A 22,442-nucleotide genomic window follows, 5' to 3' on the forward strand; every position below is an offset into this window, starting at 1 on the left:
AAAAAAATTAAAGTTGCTCTAAACATCTGCGTGCAGATTGTTGTATGGACAGTTGTGTGGACAACTCCCTTGGGTAAATACCAAGCAGTATGATAGCTAAGTCATGGTAAGAGTCTCTTTAGTTTTGTAAAAACCACCAAACTCTTCCAGAGTGGCTGTACATTTGGAATTTTTACATTCAAAAATAAATGAGAGTTTCTGTTGCGCATTTGAGGTTGTTGGGTGTTCTAGATTTTGGTCATTCTAATAGGTATAGTGGTATCTCATTGTTTTAATTTGCTTTTGATGAAATATGATGTGGAACATCTTTTCATATGCTTATTTACCATCTGTACATCTTGTTATGTGAGGTGTAAGGTCCATTTATTTATTTATTTATCTTTTTAAAAGATTTTATTTATTTATTTGACAGAGAGAGGTCACAAGTAGGCAGAGAGGCAGGCAGAGAGAGAGAGAGAGGAGGAAGCAGGTTCCCTGCTGAGCAGAGAGCTTGATGCAGGGCTCCATTCCAGGACCCTGAGATCACGACCTGAAGCCGAAGGCAGAGGCTTAACCCACTGAGCCACCCAGGTGCCCCAGGTCCATTTATTTTTTAATTGGGTTGTTTGTTTTCTTACTGTTGACTTTTTTTTTTTTAAGATTTTTATTTATTTACTTGACAGACAGAGATGACAATCAGGCAGAGAGGCAGGCAGAGAGAGAGGAAGGGAAGCAGGCTCCCCACTGAGCAGGGAGCCTGATGTGGGGCTCGATCCCAGAACCCTGAGATCATGACCTGAGCCGAAGGCAGAGGCTTTAACCCACTGAGCCACCCAGGTGCCCCTTACTGTTGACTTTTAAGCATTGTTTCTATATTTTGGATAATAGTTCTTACCAGATGTGTCTTTTGCAAATATTTTCTTCCAGCCTGTTGCTGGTCCTCTCATTCTCCTTTTAAATTTTTTTTTTAAAGCATGATCAGGGTTTTATTTGGATAAATGTTGGCATGGATTTAAAATCTGCAATTGATAATAATAGCATTAATCATGTTAATAAACTCTTTTTTCATTGTGATCTCTGCCTTTCTTTTAAGAATTTCTTCTTTCTTGAGAAGGTTGCTGTTCAGAATTTGGGAAGCTTAGACTGGTTGAAATTAGTCTCAGTTCTCATGCTGACTGAATTTCTTGTTTTTCATGACCCCAGTCAGTCTTCTATAATCATTACCCTTGTATAGCTCACCTTCTTTAAAGAAAAACATTTTTTTAAGATTTTTTTTTTTAAGATTTTATTTATTTATTTGACACAGAGAGAGAGAGATCACGAGTAGGCAGAGAGTCAGGCAGAGAGAGAGGGGGAAGCAGGCTCCTTGCCGAGCAGAGAGCCCCATGCGGGGCTCGATCCCAGGACTCTGAGATCATGACCTGAGTGGAAGGCAGAAGCTTAACCTACTGAGCCACCCAGGCGCTCCAAGGAAAACATTTTTTTTTTTTTAAATTTTATTTATTTATTTGACAGATAGAGATCACAGGTAGGCAGAGAGGCAGGCAGAGAGAGTGAGAGAGAGGAGGAAGCAGGCCCCCTGCTGAGCAGAGAGCCCGATGCGGAGCTCGATCCCAGGACCCTGGGATCATGACCCGAGCCGAAGACAGAGGCTTTAACCCACTGAGCCACCCAGGCGCCCCAAGGAAAACATTTTTAATCTAAGTTTGTGGTCTCACTTATTTAGTATATCAAAAACATAAGAAAATGGTGTTTGTGTGGTGTATAATACACTAGACATGGCTCTGGGAAGAATATAAATAGCTTATCATGAAGTCTCTGCTCTCAAGTTTTTAAAAATCAAATAGAGGTCTTCAGGTTTTTAAAAATCAAATAAGAAGTCTTCATCTTGTTGAATAATTGAGTCAAAAATCCTTTAGGTGGGGTCAGGCAAGGTAGGAGATCCCTATGGGTGGGAAACTACAATGGCCCAGAGCCCTGTGTTGGAGCCTGAGTACAGTCAGGAGAGTGTTCAGTTCAAGATGTCACAGCATGAGTGGGGTAAAGAGAGTGTTTATATGTGGTGGGGTCATTTATAGCCCATTGGGCCAAGTGAAAATGAGGCTCAATAAATATTTGGTATTGATAATATTTTTTAAAGCATGCTGTTCATCCTGTTACTACCCAGTTTTCAACTAGGATTGATTTAACAATTAAAGATAGAACCCTAAGTATCTCAAATATCCTCTCGGTTTCCAAAATCAGCATGTCTCTGTGTTTTATTTTTCCTGTTGTTCCCAGTGACGAGGCTGTTTCCTAGTTGGAGTTAATGATTTTTTTCTTTCTGGAAGCATCCTAGCATTTCTTAGTCTCACTTTTTCAGAAATTTCACTATTATGGCCTAGGTATGGATCCTCTTAAATTCATCATGCTGGCTATATGCTCTACAGATTTAGGGAATTTGTGTATTTTCTCAGAGTATATCTCTTTTCTTTTTCTTTGTTCTTTATGGAATAACAATTGGTCAGAAGTTGGACCTCCTGATTTTTGGAACTTCTTTGATTCTCCCATTTTCTACTTCCCCTTCATTTTTTGGTCTTTTTTTTTTCCCCCTCTCAGACGTATCTTAGCTTTTTCATAATCACTGCTTTTTTTATTTTAGGCAAAAATGTTTTTAATTATTAAGAATTTTTCTTGGGCTCAGCGTAGTATACCACTTTTGTTTTATGAGTCCAGTATTTCAAATCTCTTTTCCACGTACTAATTAGAGTTTTGTTTTTTGTTTTTACATTTTCTTTCTCTCTCTCTCTCTCTTTTTTTTCTCTTTCATAGAAGCCTATCCTGGGTGGCTCAGTCAGTTAAGTATCTGCCTTCTGCTCTGGTCAGGATCCCAAGGTCCTGGGATGGAGTTCCTAGTTGGGCTCCTTGCTCCGCAGGGAACCAGCTTCTCCTTCTGCCCACCACTCTCTCTGCCTGTGCTCTGTCTCTTTTTCTTTCTCTCTAACAAATAAATAAATAAAATCTTTAAAAAAAAATCTTAAAAAAAATAGAAGGTTTGTTGACAATGTTACATTACTTTCAAATGTACAACATAAAAATTTGACAGGCTTATATATTGGGTTATGCTCTTTTTTCTCATTCTTGGTTTCCGTTTTCTCTTGGGCCTTTTTCTTTTCCATTTTTAAAATTCGTCTTGATTTTCCTGTTTTGTTTAGAGACTTTTAAATGTCTGCTGATCCATAGATGCTGGTGATATTTAAGACTGAAACAATAGAATACAGTTTTTTAGCTCTGTATTCTTTAAATTCACTTAGTTAGCTCTGTGTTGATGGGGTGGGGATGTGGGAGTCTTTTATTCTGTTCATTCCCTTTCTCACTCTTTCCTCCTTCATATTTCGAGTTTTCCTAGTTCTGCATTGTTATGGCTTTTCCCTGGGCAGATTAGCTTTACGACCCATCAAAAATGGATCCTCCGAGTTGGCTGCTACTGCTTTTATTCTGCTTCATTAATTAAGATATTCCCACTTTTTTCCATCTTCTGGAAATTTGTTAAATTTTTTTTGTTAATAGGTGGTCCTCTCTTCCACTCTCTTTTTCATTGTTGTTTTATGTCATTTTAGTGCTTAACTATTATTCTACAGGGATCTGCCCGCAAGTAAAGGAGATAAGTAGATATTGCTAGTCAACCAATTTGAATTATTAGAAGCACAGATAGTTGGAATTTTGATGATGGAAAAGGTATGGAGGCAGGTAGAGGAAAAGGAGAAAGATGGAATAAATCCCAGGGTGAGCAAATAGTATAAGCAAAGATTTTGGAACAGTAGATATGAGGCAAGTTCTCTTTCACTTGATCCAGATGAATTCCTCTTTATAGTATTATAATGGGCAATCATCAAAACTTGCTGAATGAATAAATGAGGAACTTAAATTTTCACCAGTTGGATGATTTACTTTTCTTTTAGGATCATCTCAAAAATGACTACAGAAGAAGATTTTGCCGACCTTCCAGGTGAGTTATATATTTAAGCTTTTAAAGTCATTTTTATTTCTATCTTCAGAAAGTGATTTTTAAATGAAGAAGGGAAAATTACTTCTAACAATGATTTCTGTGCCCACTGATTAAGTATAGTCTACTTAGTGATTTTGTATTAACAGAAATATTAATGCAAGCTCTGTAGTGACTAGCAGCAGTGAGAAAAGAAATTTAGCTGATAAATTATGGTTCAGGAAGAATCAGTCTTAGTTCTGACTGACAGCCGTAGGGAAAGCACTCTATAGAGTGGATTGCATGGCAATACTACAAAGATGCAGCTTATTTGGTGGGGCTAAAAGAAAACACGGGTGTAGGTTATAAACAGGCAATATAGAATCTTTGTATTGTGGAACTGTTCAGTATCTTGACTGTGGTGGTGATATCTGAACCTACAAATGTCATAAATTGCACAGAACTAGGTATTAACATAAACTTGCAAACGAGTACAGTTGACCCTTGAACATCTTGGGGGTTAGGGTTGCTGACCACTATAAAGCTGAAAATCCTCATGTAATTTTTGCCTCCCCCAAAGCTTCTACTAACAGCCTGCTGTTGCCTGGAAGCCTTACCAATAACATAAATAATCAACACATACTTTGTGTACTGTATATTATATACTGTATTCTACAATAAAATAAGCTAAAGAATAGAAAATGTTATTAAGAAAATCATAAGGAAACACAATTACAGTACTGTACTGTATTGGTAACAGTGAGTTTCTGTTGCCTGTTTACAAGAAGAATCGTCTCTTATTACCTACCTGAATATAGTCTTACACAAAACACTGTAGATGTTATGTATATTACTAGCACTAGACATCAGATATGAAAAAGTGTGGGAAAGAAATTCGTATTTATTTACAAATATTACAGGTATTGATAAAGAAGCAGCAATATGATTGCTCTATGGTAGCCTGGTGTGATCAATATGATTGTTTTATGGTAGCCTAGTCTATACACTAATGAATAAATCGTTGTAAAATTTTTACAGCATACAGCATATGGTATTATAGTTATATTCATGATATAGTTTGGAAACATTGTTACTCTTTTATTAAACCACTTACCTGTGAGGAGAGACATACTGTATGGTAATATAATTCTTTGAAAGGAAAGTTAAAGACAGTAAGATAACACATTATTAATTTTATATTAAATATCACTCACCTTATGCCTATGTAAAGGTAGGCTGTCCACTTCCGTCAGGTTTGCAACGATGTTCTACACAGTGAATACTTAGATGATGATGGCGACAGTGACACACAAATGTTTCATACGTTTCTTGCCGTACGGTTACTAGATTTTCACATGTGCACACACACATACGTAGTTCATTAATGATATGGCATGCTGATTATTTACTGTTCATTAAGTGGAGGTGGATCATCACAAAGATCTCTGTACCTCATTGTCTTCACACTGAACAGGCTGAAGAGGAGGAGAAAGAGCTGAGGTGATTTGTTAAAGGTGTGATGGAGGCAGAAGAGGTGGGGGAGGTAAAAGCGGAGGCAGGAGAGGCAGGCGTGCTTGCTATAACTTTGTACAATTATATCATAATTTTTGTCTGATCTTTGCTTTTTCATTTCTCTAAAATTGATTTTATATGGTACCAGTGGTACCAATCCTTCTGCTGTTTACCTTATTTTCACTGTCTTTTATGACAGTTAGAAGGTCCATGTCATAAAAGAGGCCAAAAACAGTCTTGAGTAATTGCAAGCCTCTATCAGATTGTCTGATGTCAATTTGTTTTCTGATAGTGCTTCTACATCTCCTACCTCGTCTGGTACTGATTTAGAAGTGCTCATCTCCGGGGTGCCTGGGTGGCTTAGTGGGTTAGAAGTGCTCATCTCCGATAGTCATCTTCTGTTAATTCCTCTGGTATTGATGTCTGTTAGCTCTTTAATTTCTCCAAGGTCCTTATTTTGAAACCCTGTACCCCAACCTTTTTTGCCATATTCACGAGCTCTTTCATGACTTTTCTTGTTTGGCTCTATCATAAATCCTATGAAGTCATGTATTACGTCTGCACATAGTTTGCTCCAGCAGGAGTTTATTGCTTTGGGCTTAATGGTCTTCATAGCTTTTTCTCTAACAATAATGGTATCTTCAATGCTGTAATCCTTCCAGACTTTCCATGATGTTTTCTCTGTTACATACTCCATAGCATAGAGAGCCATGTGTAAGGAGTCTTTACAGTCCTTATGATCCTCTATTCTAGAGGCTGAATTTGAGAAGTTGTCTTGGGGGCCACGTATACCATTTTGACTCCTTCAGTGTTGAACTCTTGGGGTTTTGGGTGGCCAGTGGGATTTTTAATATCAGAAGAACTTTAAAAGACAGATAGATCCTTACTGGTAGGATACCTCCTGAATTCAGGGACAGAGCACTGGTAGAACCAGTCCAGAAGAAGGATTCTCATTGCCCAGCTTTCTTGGTATATAGTACAACCCAAAATCTGGCAGCTGGTGTTTATCTTTTTCCTTCAAAGCTGGGGTTTAGCAGTTTTGTAGACAAGTCAGTCCTGATTATTATTATTTGCACAAAACAGTAGAGTTAGCCTATCCTTTTCTTGCTTCTCTTCCTTAATAATAAATGTCCTCTGTGGCATGTTTTTTCTAGAATAGGACAATTTTGTCTGCTTTAAAATATGTTTACACAGAGTTCCTTTTTACTCAGTGATTTTCTTTTTCTGCCTTTTTTTAAGAAAAGTAGCTTTATTTATTTGAGAGAGAGAGAGAGAGAGAGCATATCTATAAGCAGGGGGAGGGGCAGAGAGAGTGGGAGACAAGCAGACTCCTTTTTGTGAGGGGAGCTCGATGAGGGGCTTGATCCCAGGAATCTGAGCCAAAACCAAGAGTTGGATAACTAACTGACTGAGCCCTCTTTTTTTTTTTTTTTTGAGAGAGAGAAGGAGTGTGGGAGCAGGCATGCAAGCAGGAGGAAGGGGCAGAGGGACAGGGAGAGAGATAATCTTAAGCAGGCTCCATGCCCAGCATGGAACCCGATATAGGGCATATTCTCATGACCCTGATATCATGATCTGAGCTGAAATCAAAAGTCGGATGCCCAACTGACTGAGCCGTTTTTTTTTTATTATTATTATTGTTATTATTATTATTATTATTATTTTGAGAGAGTGTGCACAAGCAGTGGGGACAGTGGATGGGCAGAGAGAGAAGGGAGAACATTTTAAGCAGACTCTGCACTGAATGGGGAGCTCAGTCTCATGATCCTGAGATCATGACTTGAACTGCAGCATCTGGGAACTTGTATGCTGCCCTTTTTTTTTTTTTTTTTTAAGATATTATTTATTTGAGTGAGAGAGAGCATGATAGGGGAGAAGATCAGAGGGAAAAGCAGACTCCCTGCAGAGCTGGGAGTCTGTTGTGGGATTCCGTCCTGGGACTCTGGGATCCGGACCTGAGCTGAAGGCAGTGCCTTAACCAACTGAGCCACCCAGGCGCCCCTGTATACTGCCTTTTGTTCAACAGAAGATTCTTCTCATGTTATCTTGACTTTTTAAAAATTAACATATAATGTGTTATTTGTTTCAGGGGTTCAGGTCTGTGATTCATCAATCTTACACAATTCATAGCACTTACCATAGCAGTTACCCTCCCCACTGTCCATCACCCCTCCACTCCATCCCTTCCACCCCCTTCCACTCCAGCAACCCTCTGTTTTCTGAGACCAAGAATCTCTTAAGGTTTGCCTCCCTCTCTGGTTTCATCTTGTTTCATTATTCCCTTCCTTCCCCTATGATCCTCTGTCTTGTTTCTCAAATTCCTCAAATCTGTGAGATCGTATGATAATTGTCCCTTTCTGATTTGCTTAGCATAATACCCAGGAGTTCTGCCCATGTGGCAAATGGCAAGATTTCGGTTTTTCCTTTTTGATGGCTGCGTAATTATTCCACTGTGTATATATACCACATCTTCTTTATCCCTTCTCTGTTGATGGACATATAGGCTCTTTCCGTAGTTTGGCTATTGTGGACATTGCTGCTATAAACATTGGGGTATATGTGACTCTTCAGATCACTACACTTTTATCTTTGGGGTAAATACCCAGTAGTGCAGTTGTTAGGTTGTGGGGTAGCTCTCTTTTCTACTGTTTGAGGAACCTCTATACTATTTTCCAGAGTGACTGTACCAGCTTGCATTCTCACCAGCAGTGTAGGAGGGTTCCCCTTTCTCCACATCCTCACCAACACCTGTTGTTCCCTGACTTATAATTTTAAACCATTCTGACTGGTGTGAGGTGGTATCTTACTGTGGTTCTGATTTGTATTTCCCTGATGCCGAATGATGTGGAGCACTTTTTCATGTGTCTGTTGGCCATCTGGATGTCTTCCTTGCAAAAATGTCTGTTCTAGTTTTCTGCCCATATCTTGACTGGATTATTTTTTCTTTGGGTGACCTGTTTGTAAGGTCTTTATAGATTTTAGATACTAGCCCTTTATCTGATATGTCATTTTCATATATCTTCTCCCATTCTGTCAGTTGTCTTTTGGTTTTGTTGACTGTTTCCATTGCTGTGCAAAAGCTTTTGATCTTGATACCTTGATGAAGGCCCAGTAGTTTACTTTTGTCCTTGCTTCCCTTGCCTTTGGCGATGCCTCTAGGAAGAAGTTGCTGTGGCTTTATTCTCCACAAGGATTTTGATGGATTCCTATTTCACATTGAGGTCTTTCATCCATTTTGAGTCTATTTTTTGTTCATGGTGAGAGAAAGTGGTCCAGTTTCATTTTTCTGCATGTGGCTGTTTATTTTTCCCAACTCTGTTTGTTGAAGAGACTTTTTTCCATTGGACCTTTTTTCCCTACTTTATTGAAGATTAGTTGACCATAGAGTTGAGGGTCCATTTCTGGGCACTCTAGTCTGTTCCGTTGATCTGTGTGTCTGTTTTTGTGCCAGTTATCATACTGGCACTGATTACAGCTTTGTAATAGAGCTTGAAGTCTGGAAATGTGATGCCACCAACTTTGGTTTTCTTTTTCAACATTCTTCTGGCTATTTGGGGTCTTTTCTGGTTCCCTGTCAATTTTAGGATTATTTCTTCCAGTTCGTTGAAAAAAATGGATGGTATTTTGATAGGGATTGCATTAAATGTGTGGATTGCTTTAGGTAGCGTAGACGTTTTCACAATTTTCGTTCTTCCAATCCATGAGCATGGAATGTTTTTCCATTTCTTTGTGTCTTCCTCAATTTCTTTAATGAGTATAGTTTTCTGAGTATAGATTCTTTGCTTCTTTGGTTAGCTTTATTGCTAGGTATCTTATGGTTTTTGGAGCTACTGTAAATGGCATTGACTCCTTAATTTCTCTTTCTTCTGTGTTGTTGGTGTATAGAAATGCAACTGATTTCTGTGCATTGATTTTATATCCTGACACTTTACTGAATTCCTGTATGAGTTCTAGCAGTTTTGGGGTGGAGTCTTTTGGGTTTTCCACGTAAAGTGTCATATCATCTGCAAAGAGTGAGAGTTTGACTTCTTCTTTGATGATTTGGATGTATTTCTTTTTGTTGTCTGATTGCTGAGGCTAGGACTTCTAGTAGTATGTTGAATAGCAGTGGTGATAGTGGACATCCCTGCTGTGTTCCTGATCTTAGGGGAAAAGCTGTCAGTTTTTCCCCATTGAGACTGATATTTGCTGTGGGTTTTTCATAGATGGCTTTGATGATATTGAGGTATATGCCCTCTATCCCTACACTTTGAAGGCTTTGATCAAGAAAGTATGCTGTACTTTGTCAAATGCTTTTTCGGCATCTATTGAGAGTATCATATGGTTCTTGTTCTTTCTTTCATTAATGTATTGTATCACATTGATTGATTTGCAGTTGTTGAACCATCCTTGCAGCCCAGGAATAAATACCACTTGGTCATGGTGAATAATCCTTTTAATATACTGTTGGATCCCTATTGGCTAGTATTTGGCAAGAATTTTTGCATTCATGTTCATCAGGGATATTGGTCTGTAATTCTCTTTTTTGATGGGATCTTTGGTATTTGAATCAAGGTAGTGCAGCCCTCACAAAATGAGTTTGGAAGTTTTCCTTCCATTTCTATTTTTTGGAACAGTTGCAGGAGGATAGGTATTAATTCTTCTTTAAATGTTTGGTATAATTCCCCTGGGAAGCCATCTGGCCCTGGGCTCTTGTTGGGAGATTTTTGATGACTGCTTCAATTTCCTTACTGGTTATGGGTCTGTTCAGGTTTTCTCTTTGTTCCTGGTTCAGTTTTGGTAGTTTATATATCTCTAGGAATGCCTCCATTTCTTACAGATTGTCTAATTTGCTGGCATATTATTGCTCATAATATGTTCTTATACTTGTTTGTATTTCTTTGGTGTTGGTTGTGATCTTTCTTCTTTCATTCATGATTTTATTAATTTGGGTCCTTTTCTCTTTTCTTTTTGATAAGTCTGGCCAGGGGTTATCATTCTATTAATTCTTTCAAAGAACCAGCTCCTAGTTTTGTTGATTTGTTCAATTATTCTTTTGTTTTCTATTTCATTGATTTCTGCTCTGATCTTTTTTTTTTTTAATTTTATTTATTTATTTGACAGACAAGTAGGCAGAGAGGCAGGCAGAGACAGAGAGGGGAGGAAGCAGGCTCCCTGCCAAGCAGAGAGCCCGATGTGGGGCTCGATCCCAGGACCTTGGGATCATGACCTGAGCCGAAGGCAGAGGCTTTAACCCCCTGAGCCACCCAGGCGCCCCTCTCCTCTGATCTTTATGATTTCTCTTCTGCTGGGTTTAGGCTTTCTTTGCTATTCTTTCTCCAGCTCCTTTAGGTGTAGGGTTAGGTTGTGTATTGGAGTCATTTCTTGTTGAGAAAGTCTCGTATTGCGATATACTTTCCTATTAGGACTGCCTTTAATGCATCCCAATGATTTTGAACACTTGTGTTTTCATTATCATTTGTTTCCATGATTTTTTCCATTCTTCTTTAATTTTTAATTTAATTTTTAATTTCCTGATTGACCCATTCATTCTTTAGTAGGATGCTCTTTAGCCTCCATGTATTTGAGTACTTTTTACCTTTCCTCTTGTGATTGAGTTCTAACTTCTGAAAATATACAGGGAATGATCCCAGTCTTTTGGTACTGGTTGAGACTGATTTGTGACCAAGGATGTGATCTATTCTGGAGAATGTTCCATGTGCACTAGAGAAGAATGTGTATTCTGTTGTTTTGGGATAGAATGTTCTGAATATATCTGTGATGTCATCTGGTCCAGTGTGTGATTTAAGGCCTTTATTTCCTTTGCTTAGATGATCTGTCCATTTCAATGAGGGGGGGGTGTTAAAGTCCTCTACTATTTATTATTGTTGATGTGTTTCTTTGGTTTTGTTACTAATTGGTTTATATAATTGGCTCCTCCCATGTTAGGGGCATAGATATTTAAAATTGTTAGATCTTCTTGTTGGATAGACCTTTTAAGTATGACATAGTGTCCTCATCTCTTATTATAGTCTTTGGTTTAAAATCTAATTTGCCTGATATAAGGATTGCCACCCCAGCTTTCTTTTGATGTCCATTAGCATGGTAAATTGTTTTCCATCCCCTCACTTTAAAGGTGGAGGTGTCTTTGGGTCTAAAACGAGTCTCCTACAGACAGCATATCGATCGGGCTTGGTTTTTTTTTTTTTAAGATTTTATTTATTTGACAGACAGAGATCACAAGTAGGCAGAGAGAGGAGGAAACAGGCTCCCTGCTGAGCAGAGAGCCAGATGTGGGGCTTGATCCCAGGCCCCTGAGATCATGATCTGAGCTGAAGGCAGAGGCCTTAACCCACTGTAGGGCTTGCTGTTTTAATCCATTCTGTTACCCTGTGTCTTTTGATTGGGGTATTTAGCACATTTAGTTTCAGGGTAAGTATTGAAAGATATGAATTTAGTGCCGTTGTATTGCCTGTAAGGTGACTGGTACTGTGTATTGTCTCTGTTCCTTTCTCATCTATGTTACTTTTAGGCTCTCTCTTTGCTTAGAGGACCCCTTTTAGTATTTCCTATAGAGCTGGTTTGTTGTTTGCAAATTCTTTTAGTTTTTGTACTGGAAGCTTTTATTTTTTTATTTTTAATTAATTATTTTTATTAAGATATAATGTATTATTTGCCCCAGGGATACAGGTGTGTGAATTGTCAGGCTTACACAAGTCCCAGCACTCACCATATCACATACCCTCCCTAATATCCATAACCCAACCACCCTCTCCATACCCCCCGCCCCCCAGCAACCCTCAGTTTGTTTTGTGAGATTAAGAGTCTCTTATGTTTTGTCTCCTTCTCGATCCCATCTTGCTTCATTTTTTTGTTCCCTACCTCCCAAGCCCCCCCACTCTGCCTCTCAAATTCCTCATATCAGGGAGATAATATCTCTGATTGACTTATTTCACTCAGCATAATACCCTCTAGTTCCATCCATGTCATTGCAAATGGCAAGATTTCATATCTTTTGATGGCTGCATAGTATTCCACTGTATATATATATACCACATCTTCTTTATCCATTCATCTGTTGATGGACATCTAGGTTCTTTCCATAGTTTGGCTGTTGTGGACATTGCTGCTATAAACATTCGGGTGCATGTGCCCCTTCAGATCACTACATTTGTATCTTTAGGGTAAATACCCAGTAATGCCATTGCTGGGTTGTAGGGTAGCTCTATTTTCAACTTTTTGAGGAACCTCTGTGCTGTTTTTGTCCTGGAAGCTTTTTATCTTTCCTTCTATTATCAGGAACAGCGTAGTTGGATATACTATTCTTGACTGCATGTTTTTCTCCTTTAGTGCTCTGAATATATCATGCCAGTCCTTTCTGGCCTGCCAGATCTCTGTGGATAAATTTCCTGCCAATCTAATATTTCTACCATTGTATGTTACAGACATCTTGTCCTGAGCTGCTTTTAGGATTTTCTCTTTGTCTTTGGGACTTCTAAGTTTTACTATTAGATGATGGGTTGTTGACCTATTTTTATTGATTTTGAGGTGGGTTCTCTGTGCCTCCTGGATTCTGGTTCCTGCTTTCTTCCCCAAATTAGGGAAGTTCTGTGCTATACTTTGCTCCAATATACCTTCTGCCCCTCTCTCCTTCTTCTGGGATCCAAATTATTCTAATATTGTTTCATCTGACAGCATCACTTATCTCCTGAATTCTCCCCTTGTGATCCATTAGCTGTTTATCTCTTTTTCTCAGCTTCTTTATTTTCTATCATTTGGTCTTCTGTATCACTAATTCTCTCTTCTGCCTCATTTGTCTTAGAAGTAAGAGCCTCCATTTTTGATTGTATGTCATTAAATAGCCTTTTTTGATTTCAATTTGGTTAGATTTTAGTTCTTTTATTTCTCTGGAAAACGATTCTCTAGTATCTTCTATGCTTTTTTCAAGCTCAGCTGTTATGTTTCTAATCGTCATTCTTAACTCTAGTTCTGATATCTTACTAATGTCCGTATTGATTAGGTCCCTTGTGGTTGGTACTGCCTCTTGGTCTTTTTTTTGAGATGAGTTTTTCCATTTTTGTCATTCTGTCCAGAGAAGAATAGATGAATGAGAGAACAAAATGCCAATAGGGTAACAATGACCCCAGAAAAATACACGCTAAATGAATCAGAAGAGACCTGTAATTGAGGGCAAAAGAAAGGGGGGAAAAATAAAGAAAGAATATCATCAGGCTGGCGAATAGAACAGAGCCACACTTTATTTAGATTTTGGGTGTATTTTGGTCTGTTAGAAGAAACTGCCTTCCAGGGCACCTGGGTGGCTCAGTGGGTTAAAGCCTCTGCCTTTGGCTCAGGTCATGATCCCAGGGCCCTGGGATTGAGTCCTGCATCAGACTCTCTGCACAACAGGGAGCCTGCTTCCCTTCCTCTCTCTGCCTGCCTCTCAGCCTGCCTGTGATATCTGTCTTTGAAATAAATAAATAAAATCTTTAAAAAAATATTAAAAAAAAAAGAAGAAACTGCCTCCCAAAATTTTAAAGAAAGAAAATCATGTATATGTATATACACACACACACACACACACACACACACACACACACACACATACAAATAAGGGTAAATGCGATGAAGAGATGGAATATGACTGTAAAGATGGAAATTAAAAAAGATTTCTAAAAAGTAATTGATAAGATAAAAGTTGGTTGAAAAAAGAAAGAAAAAAATAAAAAAAAAAAAAAAAGAAGAGAACATCCTCAGGCTAGAGACTAGAACAAAGCCATACACTAGATTTAGGGTATAAGTCTGTTAGAAGAAAGTGTATCCCAAAATTTTAAAGAAAGAATAACATACACACACACACACACACACACAGCCCAACACACACATATATATACAAAAAATAAAGTTAAATACAATGAAGGAACAAAAAATGAATGTAAAAATTAAAATTAAAAAAGAGTTTAAAAAAGGTATTGATAAAATAAGATGTTGATTAAAATAAGAAAGAGGAAAAATTAAAAAAAAAATTAAAAAAAATTTAAGTTTGAAAGACTAAAGAATCATGGGAAAGAAGCCATGAATTCCATGTGCTGTATTCCCCTGGTGCTGGAGTTTTGCCGTTCTCATTGATTGGTAAAATTGGTCTTGGCTGGATGTTCTTGCTGATCTTCTGGGGGAGGGGCCTGTTGCAGTGATTCTCAAGTGTCTTTGCCCCAGGTGGAGTTGGCAGCGCCCTTGCCAGGGGCCAGGCTGAGTAATCCGCTCCGGTTTGCTCTTGGTGCTTTTGTTCCCGGACAACTTTCTGCACAGCTTTGGTGGATGAGAATGAAAATGGCATCCTCTCACTCTCCAGGCTGGAGGAGACAAGAGCTTGGAGCCCCACTCCCCAGTGAGCCCTCAGAGAAAAGCTGTCAAACACACCTGTCTCCCTGGTCTCTGGCTGCACTCTGTGCTCACCTGGCCTGTGACCGGTTTCTTTCTGGGACACGAGCCTGTTCGGGGTCTCCAAACCCAGCAGATTCTTGCAGTGCGCTCCTGCGCCGCCCCTCCCAGTGGAGGAAGGGGGGGTCCTCCCCGATTTGCCACTTGTGGGCTCCTTGCCCAAAGAACAGTAGCCTGGCTGTGCCGGGGATCATGGTTTATGGCAACCCTGAGCCGAGAACCCACTCCTTAGCTCCGTCTTTGCAGCTGGTTTCCCTGCTCTGATACCTGGGAGTTCTGCTGCACTCAGGCAACCTCAGTCTTTCTGTGACCCTGAGGCTCCTGAGACCACACTGTCTCAGTGAGAGCTCCACCCTCTCCCCCGGCCTGCCCTTAGCCACTAGAGCTACATCCCCCAGTGGAGCAGACTTCTCCAAGTTCTGATTTTGTGCTCTGCTGCTCTGTCACTTGCCAGTAGCTGGCTGACGGAGGCTTCCTCTCCTCCCCCACCAACCCACCACGGTCTGTATTTCTGTATATCGCCTTGTATTTACTTTTCCGAAAGCCTTAACCTTCCAGAAAGTGGTCACTTTTCTGTTCATAGAATTGCTGCTATTATTTTCTTTGATCTTTTGAGTCTGTAGGTGTTCAGAATGGTTTGTTAGCTATCTAGCTGAATTCCTGGGACCAGAAGGAATTTAGTGCTCTGCCTCTTGCTCCTAATCTTGACTTTTTTTTTTTAAAGCCAAGTCTCTTTCTAAATTGTCAGACCATCCTTTCCTGGCATTAAATTCTCTAGCTTTAGATCCTTCACCTTCTTTTGCTTTAAGATGTTTTATAATAACCTTGCTTTTTTTCAAGCCATATTACAATCTGTATTTATGCCTTTTTCGTAAGAGGTCCTGCAATCCACATAAAAGCTGCATTTTCAGTACAAGATAAAAAGGTATTTAGCGAAATGCAAGGTTTTGTATCTGTTGGCACAGCAGCAAAGACAGCTTCACTAATTTCTTTTTTTACAATAGTCCTTATGCTGCATTTATTTATCTTGAAATGGCAGGCAGCCACAGAGGCAGACTTCAGTCTATGGTATATATAAACTAATTCAACTTTTTCTTGCAATGTCATGACGGTCTCTCTGTTTCTTTTTTTTTTTTAAGATTTTATTTGTTTATTTGACAGAGAGAGATCACAAGTAGACAGAGAGGCAGGCAGAGAGAGAGAGAGGGAAGCAGGCTCCCTGCTGAGCAGAGATCCCGATGCGGGACTCGATCCCAGGACCCTGAGATCATGACCTGAGCTAAAGGCAGCGGCTTAACCCACTGAGCCACCCAGGCGCCCGGTCTCTCTGTTTCTTGGTGGCATTTCCAGTATCACTAGTGGTACCTTATTGGGCCCCCTGGTGTTATTCGGGGTTTACAGTATTGCACTAAACATAATGAAAAATGGGAGAGCTGTGAGAGATCACTTTTTACTGCCAATTCTCCAGTTTACTGGAGAAGATGAACTGCTCACTCAGAGATGATTAGTGTTAGATGGCATTTTAAGGGGATACTCACTAATACTTGAGCTCAGCACAACAGCAGCAGAGTGACTGTAAAATTATTACAGTTGTACAGCACGCACTACAGTTTTATGCCATTATGATTTAACTGCATCTTTACATTTCTTCACATCTCTTAACTACAAATAGCACCATATATTGCATGTATAAGTTTTGATAAATTTTAACTTCTAAAAATAGATTTGTCTGTATTTTACTGTAGTAAATGGTAAAATGGACTAGTATCTACATGTATTTTATGCATTCATGACATACTTAACTTTTTGTTAATTTCTTTTTATATTTCTGGGCTATGTGGTTTGTCTGAGTTTTTTCAAATATTTGCAGATCTCCAAAAAATTTTCCAGTATGTTTACTGAAAAAAAATCTGTATGAGTGGATGAAAAAAAAAAATCTGTGTATGAGTTCAAACCCATATTGTTCAGGGGTCAACTGTATGTGTAGAACTGGAGAAATCGGAAAAGATTAGTGGATTGTATTGATATCAGTATCCTGGTTGTGGTAGTATAGTATAGTTTTACGAAATGTTACCATTGGGGGAAACTAGATAAAGTGAACAAGGGATTTCCTCTATTTTATTTCTTACAACTGCATGTGAAACTACAATGACAATTTTATACTGATTCATAAGCTGCTATTAAGGTTAATAATATTAAATAAAAAATGCATTGGAGAACTTGAAGGGAAGACTGTTAACTTGGAGCTGTTAGGACTGTGACCATGAGTTTTTATTAAAGAAGTGTTTTAGTATGGATTGGATTTGTTCAAAACCATTTATATTGTTGTTTAGATATACCAGTAGTCTAAAATGGCTTTAGATGTGGATCTTCAATCAAGGAATGTAATTGTTAATGTAGATAACAGTATACTGCTTCAGATACTTTTCTGGAAACTCTTGGACTCTCAAGTACTTGTTTTGTCCTGGGATAGTAAAAGTGATATTTTCCCCATTAAGTAAAATAGCATTTTATAATGAGATATTAAATTTTCAAAGTAGATGGTAACTTAAATAGCAGATATCTTCTGGAAATGATATGTAACATTTTCCCTTCATTCCTTCTTATTAGAGCACCTGACATTAATACGAAGCAAGGCCAGAACATACTGGAAATCTTGCAAGACTGTTTTGAAGAAAATAGTAAGACATCTTAAAGGTGGACTTTGATGGTTGGGTTGGATGAAAATGTAAATTTGTCATATTATTAAATTATTAATATTAAATTCAGTAAATACATTCTAACATTTAAATATATATAAAATATTTTCCCAGAATGTTGAGTACATGTGCAATCCTTTATGTATTTCCTGATACACTGAGGATAATAGTAGCAAAAAGGAGAATAATTTATCATTTCCTTTAGTTCATACTAGATTCCTGTACTCTGGGAGTCCATAAATAATTATTATACACAGGAGAAGGTATTTCATATAGTGGGAGTAAATGTGCAGAATACTTAGGATCTCTAAGAGGTAATGTTTGGTGATACGCAGTTCTTTCTGTAGAAATGGTGAGTTAGGGCAAAAACTTCTCTAAGTGCTGGTCAGCATTAGAAGGCATTGAAGAGAATAGGCCAACCAAAGAAACAGTGGAAAAATATTTTTTATATATAAGCACTGAAAGAAGAGCTGGTATATTATTTCTTTAGGAATCTTGTTTGCCTTTTCCAGTTTCTGATGCCGTCTAGGAACATTTGAATGTTGTACTTATGATGTTTGTACTTAATTTTAATTTGTACTTAATTTTAAACTAATTGTTTTTAAAGAGTTGTCAAACTTCTTCACATTTCATGTAGGGCTTCTTTTAATTGTAACCAAAAGATTTTATACCATGTTTATTTATTTATTTATTTATTTATTGCTTTTTTTAAGGTCTTGCCAATGATTTTAGCACAAATTCTACAAAATCATTGCTTTATTCAACACCTAAAACAGGAGACATTTGTATTCAGTCACCAAGCAAAGAGGTAGGTCAAAAAGAAGAACTGGTATAGCTTTAATAGTTTAATGATGAAACATTACACAATATATTACATTTATTCTAGTTGTTTTTAAGTCTTATTCTTAAAAGCGAATCCTATATTCCCACTCTCTTTATCATTTAGAGGTGTTTTGTGCCAATTTTGCCTTGGTGTTTCAAGTGTTTGAAATTGGAGGTCTGGGTGTAGAATTATTATATTGAAGCATAATCATTTTTCACCTCTCCTAAAATAATACTTGAATTAGGTTTTTAGGAAAGTGGGCAACTGCTGAAGTTCCTAATCCAGGTTGGCAAATTTGGTTATATTCTGAAAACCAAAGTTAATCTATTGCTATAAGGAGAATCAGTCTTTTTTTTTTTTTTAATTTTTTTTTTAAGATTTTATTTATTTGACAGAGATTACAAGTAGGCAGAGAGGCAGGCAGAGAGAGAGGAGGAAGCAGGCTCCCTGCTGAGCAGAGAGCCCGATGTGGGGCTCGATCCCAGGACTCTGAGATCATGACCTGAGCCGAAGGCAGAGGCTTTAACCCACTGAGCCACCCAGGCGCCCAGGAGAATCAGTCTTTTAAAGATTATATCTTGGGGGACGCCTGGGTGGCTCAGTTGGTTGAGCAGCTGCCTTCGGCTCAGGTCATGATCCCGGCATCCTGGGATCGGGTCCCTCGTCGGGTTCCTTGCTCATCAGGGAGCCTGCTTCTCCCTCTGACTGCCATTCTGTCTGCGTGTGCTTGCTCTCTCTCCCTCTCTCTCTCTGACAAATAAATAAATAAAATCTTTATAAAAAAAAAAAAAAAAAAAAAAAGATTATATCTTGGGCGCCTGGGTGGCTCAGTGGGTTAGGCCGCTGCTTTCGGCTCGGGTCATGATCTCGGGGTCCTGGGATTGAGTCCCGCGTCGGGCTCTCTGCTCAGCAGGGAGCCTGCTTCCCTCTCTCTCTCTGCCTGCTTCTCTGTCTACTTGTGATCTCTCTTTGTCAGGTAAATAAATAAAATCTTTAAAAAAAAGAAATAAAGATTCTATCTTAAGAGGTTAGGTTGACCTAACTCTACAAAATAGCAAACTTTCAAATAGAATTTGTGAAGCTAATGAATAAAGACAAGTTATTCAAAAGTATAATACAAATTGGAGAGAAAAACTACGTGGTAGTAGAAATAACATTGATTAGAAATTTGTATAAATACCTAATTATATAGGTATTTATGAACAATGAAGAGGTTAGGGTTGTGGACCCACCCTTGCAGTTGAAAATCCACTTATAATTTTGGCTTCCCAAACACTTTACTAATAGCCTACTGTTGACTAGAAGCCTTTCTGATAACATAAACATTTGATTAACACATATTTTGTATATGTATTAAACAGTTGATTAACACATAATTTTGTATATGTATTATATACTGTATTCTTATAATTAAGTAAGTTAGAGGGTCGCCTTGATGGTGCAATTAGTTAATCATCTGGCTCATGGTTTTGGCTCAGGTTGTGATCTCAGGGTCATGAGATTGAGCCCCATGTCAGGCTCTGAACTCAGCACGGAGTCTGCTTGAGACTGTTCCTTTCCCCTTTCCCACTCTCTCTCTCTAAAAAAAATTTAAAAAGCTAGAGAAAAGAGAGTGTTAAGAAAGTTATAAGGAAGAGAAAATACACTTACAGTACTGTATTTATTGCAAAAAATTGTGAGCCTCACAGTTCAAACCCTTGTTCAGGGGTCAGCTATATATAGCCTTTTGGTTCCAAAGACTGAAAACAGATCCAGAATTGAGAGACCTTCTCTTTAATGTGGTAAATTATATAGTACTGGTTTTTGAAAGTTAAATCAACCTTAAGTTTTCTGAGATAAATATGACTTGGTCATAATGTATTAACCTTTTAAAATTAGTTTGCTAGTATTTGAAGCATTTGGGTCTATGTTTATGAACAATACTGTCTTTTATTTCTTTTCGCAAAATGTTCTTATAGGGCTTTGGTATCAAAGTTATGCTAGGGCTTTCACTCCTAGGTAGGAAGGGACAGATTGCAGTAGGCCAACATTTCTGCTGTAAAAGCTAGTTAAAAAGAATGAAATGCAAACAGCTTCTATTTTTAGAGACTTGGGGAGCTGTGGAAAGAACAAAGGCTGGATAAAATTCCAAAGAGAGAAGAATCTTGAGATGAGTTGATGATTATTAATCTTTTTCTTTCCTTAGAGTGTTAGCTCATTTGGTGCAAAAGCTGAGGGCTTTAGGCCTGCCCACACAGAGAGAGTCTATGTGGGAAAGCATAGTTTTTGTCAGCTGTGCTGAGATGGCATGACAAACTGGATTCCAGGGACGTTCCAAATGGGTAGGCACTTTTCCTTAAGGAACATTTTTAAGTTCTGGGGCTGGCACAGAATCCTGAGCCAGAAAGGTGGAGTGACATATATAGTCTTGCTATGCCAAGAAGGCAATTGCCAGATTTTGAAGCAGTCTGAGGCAAGAGGCTAAAAAGTTGAACAGAAACCTTCACAGGACAGAACTGATGTCTCCCAATATTTAAGGGCTAAGGGGACTCACCTGGCTCTCAGTTTCCCAGGAGACTTCATTCTGAAGAACAGGGTAGTCTACGAATGGATTGAGTCTCACTAAAATGTCATCTCAGACTGACTAATCCTTGAGAGAGTGAGGATCTGTTCATTTCAGTCCAATCTGCCTAAAAAGAGATAAGGTTTCTTTCTACTCTATAGAAAGATTTTGGGAACTCTACTAACTTTTTTTTGTAATTAAGCTTTTTGTATTGAGATAATTCTAAATTAACAAGCAGCTATAAGAAATGGAGTGCAGGCCTTTACCTGGTTTCCTCTATGGGTAACATCTTGTAAAACTGTAGTTGCAGAATTACAACCAGGATATTGACATTAATACAGACATGGGGTTCGATTTCACAACCCTGATATTGTGACCTGAGCTGAAATCAAGAGTCAGACTCCCAACTGACTGAACCACCCAGGTGTCCCTGCTTTTAGTGATTTGAAATTTCATGATATTCCTTGATGTTAGATTCCTCTAACTCTTCTTCTTTTTTTTTTTTTTTTAATTTTTTTAAAATATATTTTTTAAAAGGTTTTATTTATTTGACAGATCATAAGTAGGCAGAGAGGCAGGCAGAGAGAGGAGGAAGCAGGCTCCCTGCTGAGCAGAGAGCCCGATGTGGGGCTCGATCCCAGGACCCTGGGATCATGACCTGAGCCCAAGGCAGAGGCTTAACACACTGAGCCACCCAGGCGCCCCTCCTCTAACTCTTCTTATTTAGATTTCTTTTTACAGTTTCTGTTTCTTGAAAATTCCTTGCCTTTTTGTACTAGAGCCTTTTGTCATATGTCCAGTGAATCTTAGTGGTCTCTTCATATTTGAATGGAAAACTAAAATGGTGATTGGAAGTTCTATTTGTGCAGTAAAATTTGTGCCTTGGTAGATTTTACTGTGCTATGATCTGTCTGGGCCATGTCACTGTGGATGTCCAGGTGTTACTATCTACAGGTTTTTTTTAAAACTTGGCTTGGTAGGTTTTTCTGACAAATGTGTCCTGCTTGGGAGTCTGATTCTAACTACAAATGTTCTCAGCCACGTGAGGCAGAGGGAAGGTACAATTAGATGCTTCCACTTAATATCTGTTTCTACTGTATTACTCTTATTTCAGCTGTGTCTGAGTCTATAGTCTCTCTGATTCTGAAACTCAGGAGAGTAAACATCTAATATGACAGGGTTGGAAGAGGAGAGGCTCCGTGACTCTGACTGCTTCTTGTACCTACTTTTAGCAACTCTTCTGTTTGTAGGCCTCACTTGGAACCCGTCTTTTAGAGGTGCCTTGCACAGCTAATTACTGATCTGGTTTCTCCATAAATATTAATGTCTCCTTCTGTGCTTTTTCAGCATTTTTCTGCTCTCTCTGGACTGATTAGTTGCTGCTGATCTGCTTTCCAATTTAAGAAAAGTTTGTTGACATCTCCCATCTGTTCCCTTCTCTTTCTCCTCATACTTCTGGGTTTATACATTTTAAAAAATCCTAATGAGGTTTTAAGAGGAATA

At 38.5% G+C, this 22,442-nt stretch overlaps 1 protein-coding gene across 1 annotated transcript in view; it reads left to right on the forward strand.

Moving 5' to 3' along the window:
• Positions 1–22,442, forward strand: part of LOC111149005 (centromere protein C) — a 101,594-nt gene that overhangs the window by 1,717 nt on the left and 77,435 nt on the right. The window contains exons 2-4 of the mRNA XM_022505880.1: positions 3,921–3,967; positions 17,486–17,556; positions 18,288–18,382. Of these exons, the coding sequence (XP_022361588.1) occupies positions 3,921–3,967; positions 17,486–17,556; positions 18,288–18,382 (213 nt within the window). The remainder of the gene's footprint in view (positions 1–3,920; positions 3,968–17,485; positions 17,557–18,287; positions 18,383–22,442) is intronic.

The sequence above is a fragment of the Enhydra lutris genome, unplaced genomic scaffold (genome assembly GCF_002288905.1).
Source record: "Enhydra lutris kenyoni isolate GAN:26980312 unplaced genomic scaffold, ASM228890v2 scaffoldscaffold21, whole genome shotgun sequence".
Lineage (NCBI taxonomy): Eukaryota > Metazoa > Chordata > Mammalia > Carnivora > Mustelidae > Enhydra > Enhydra lutris.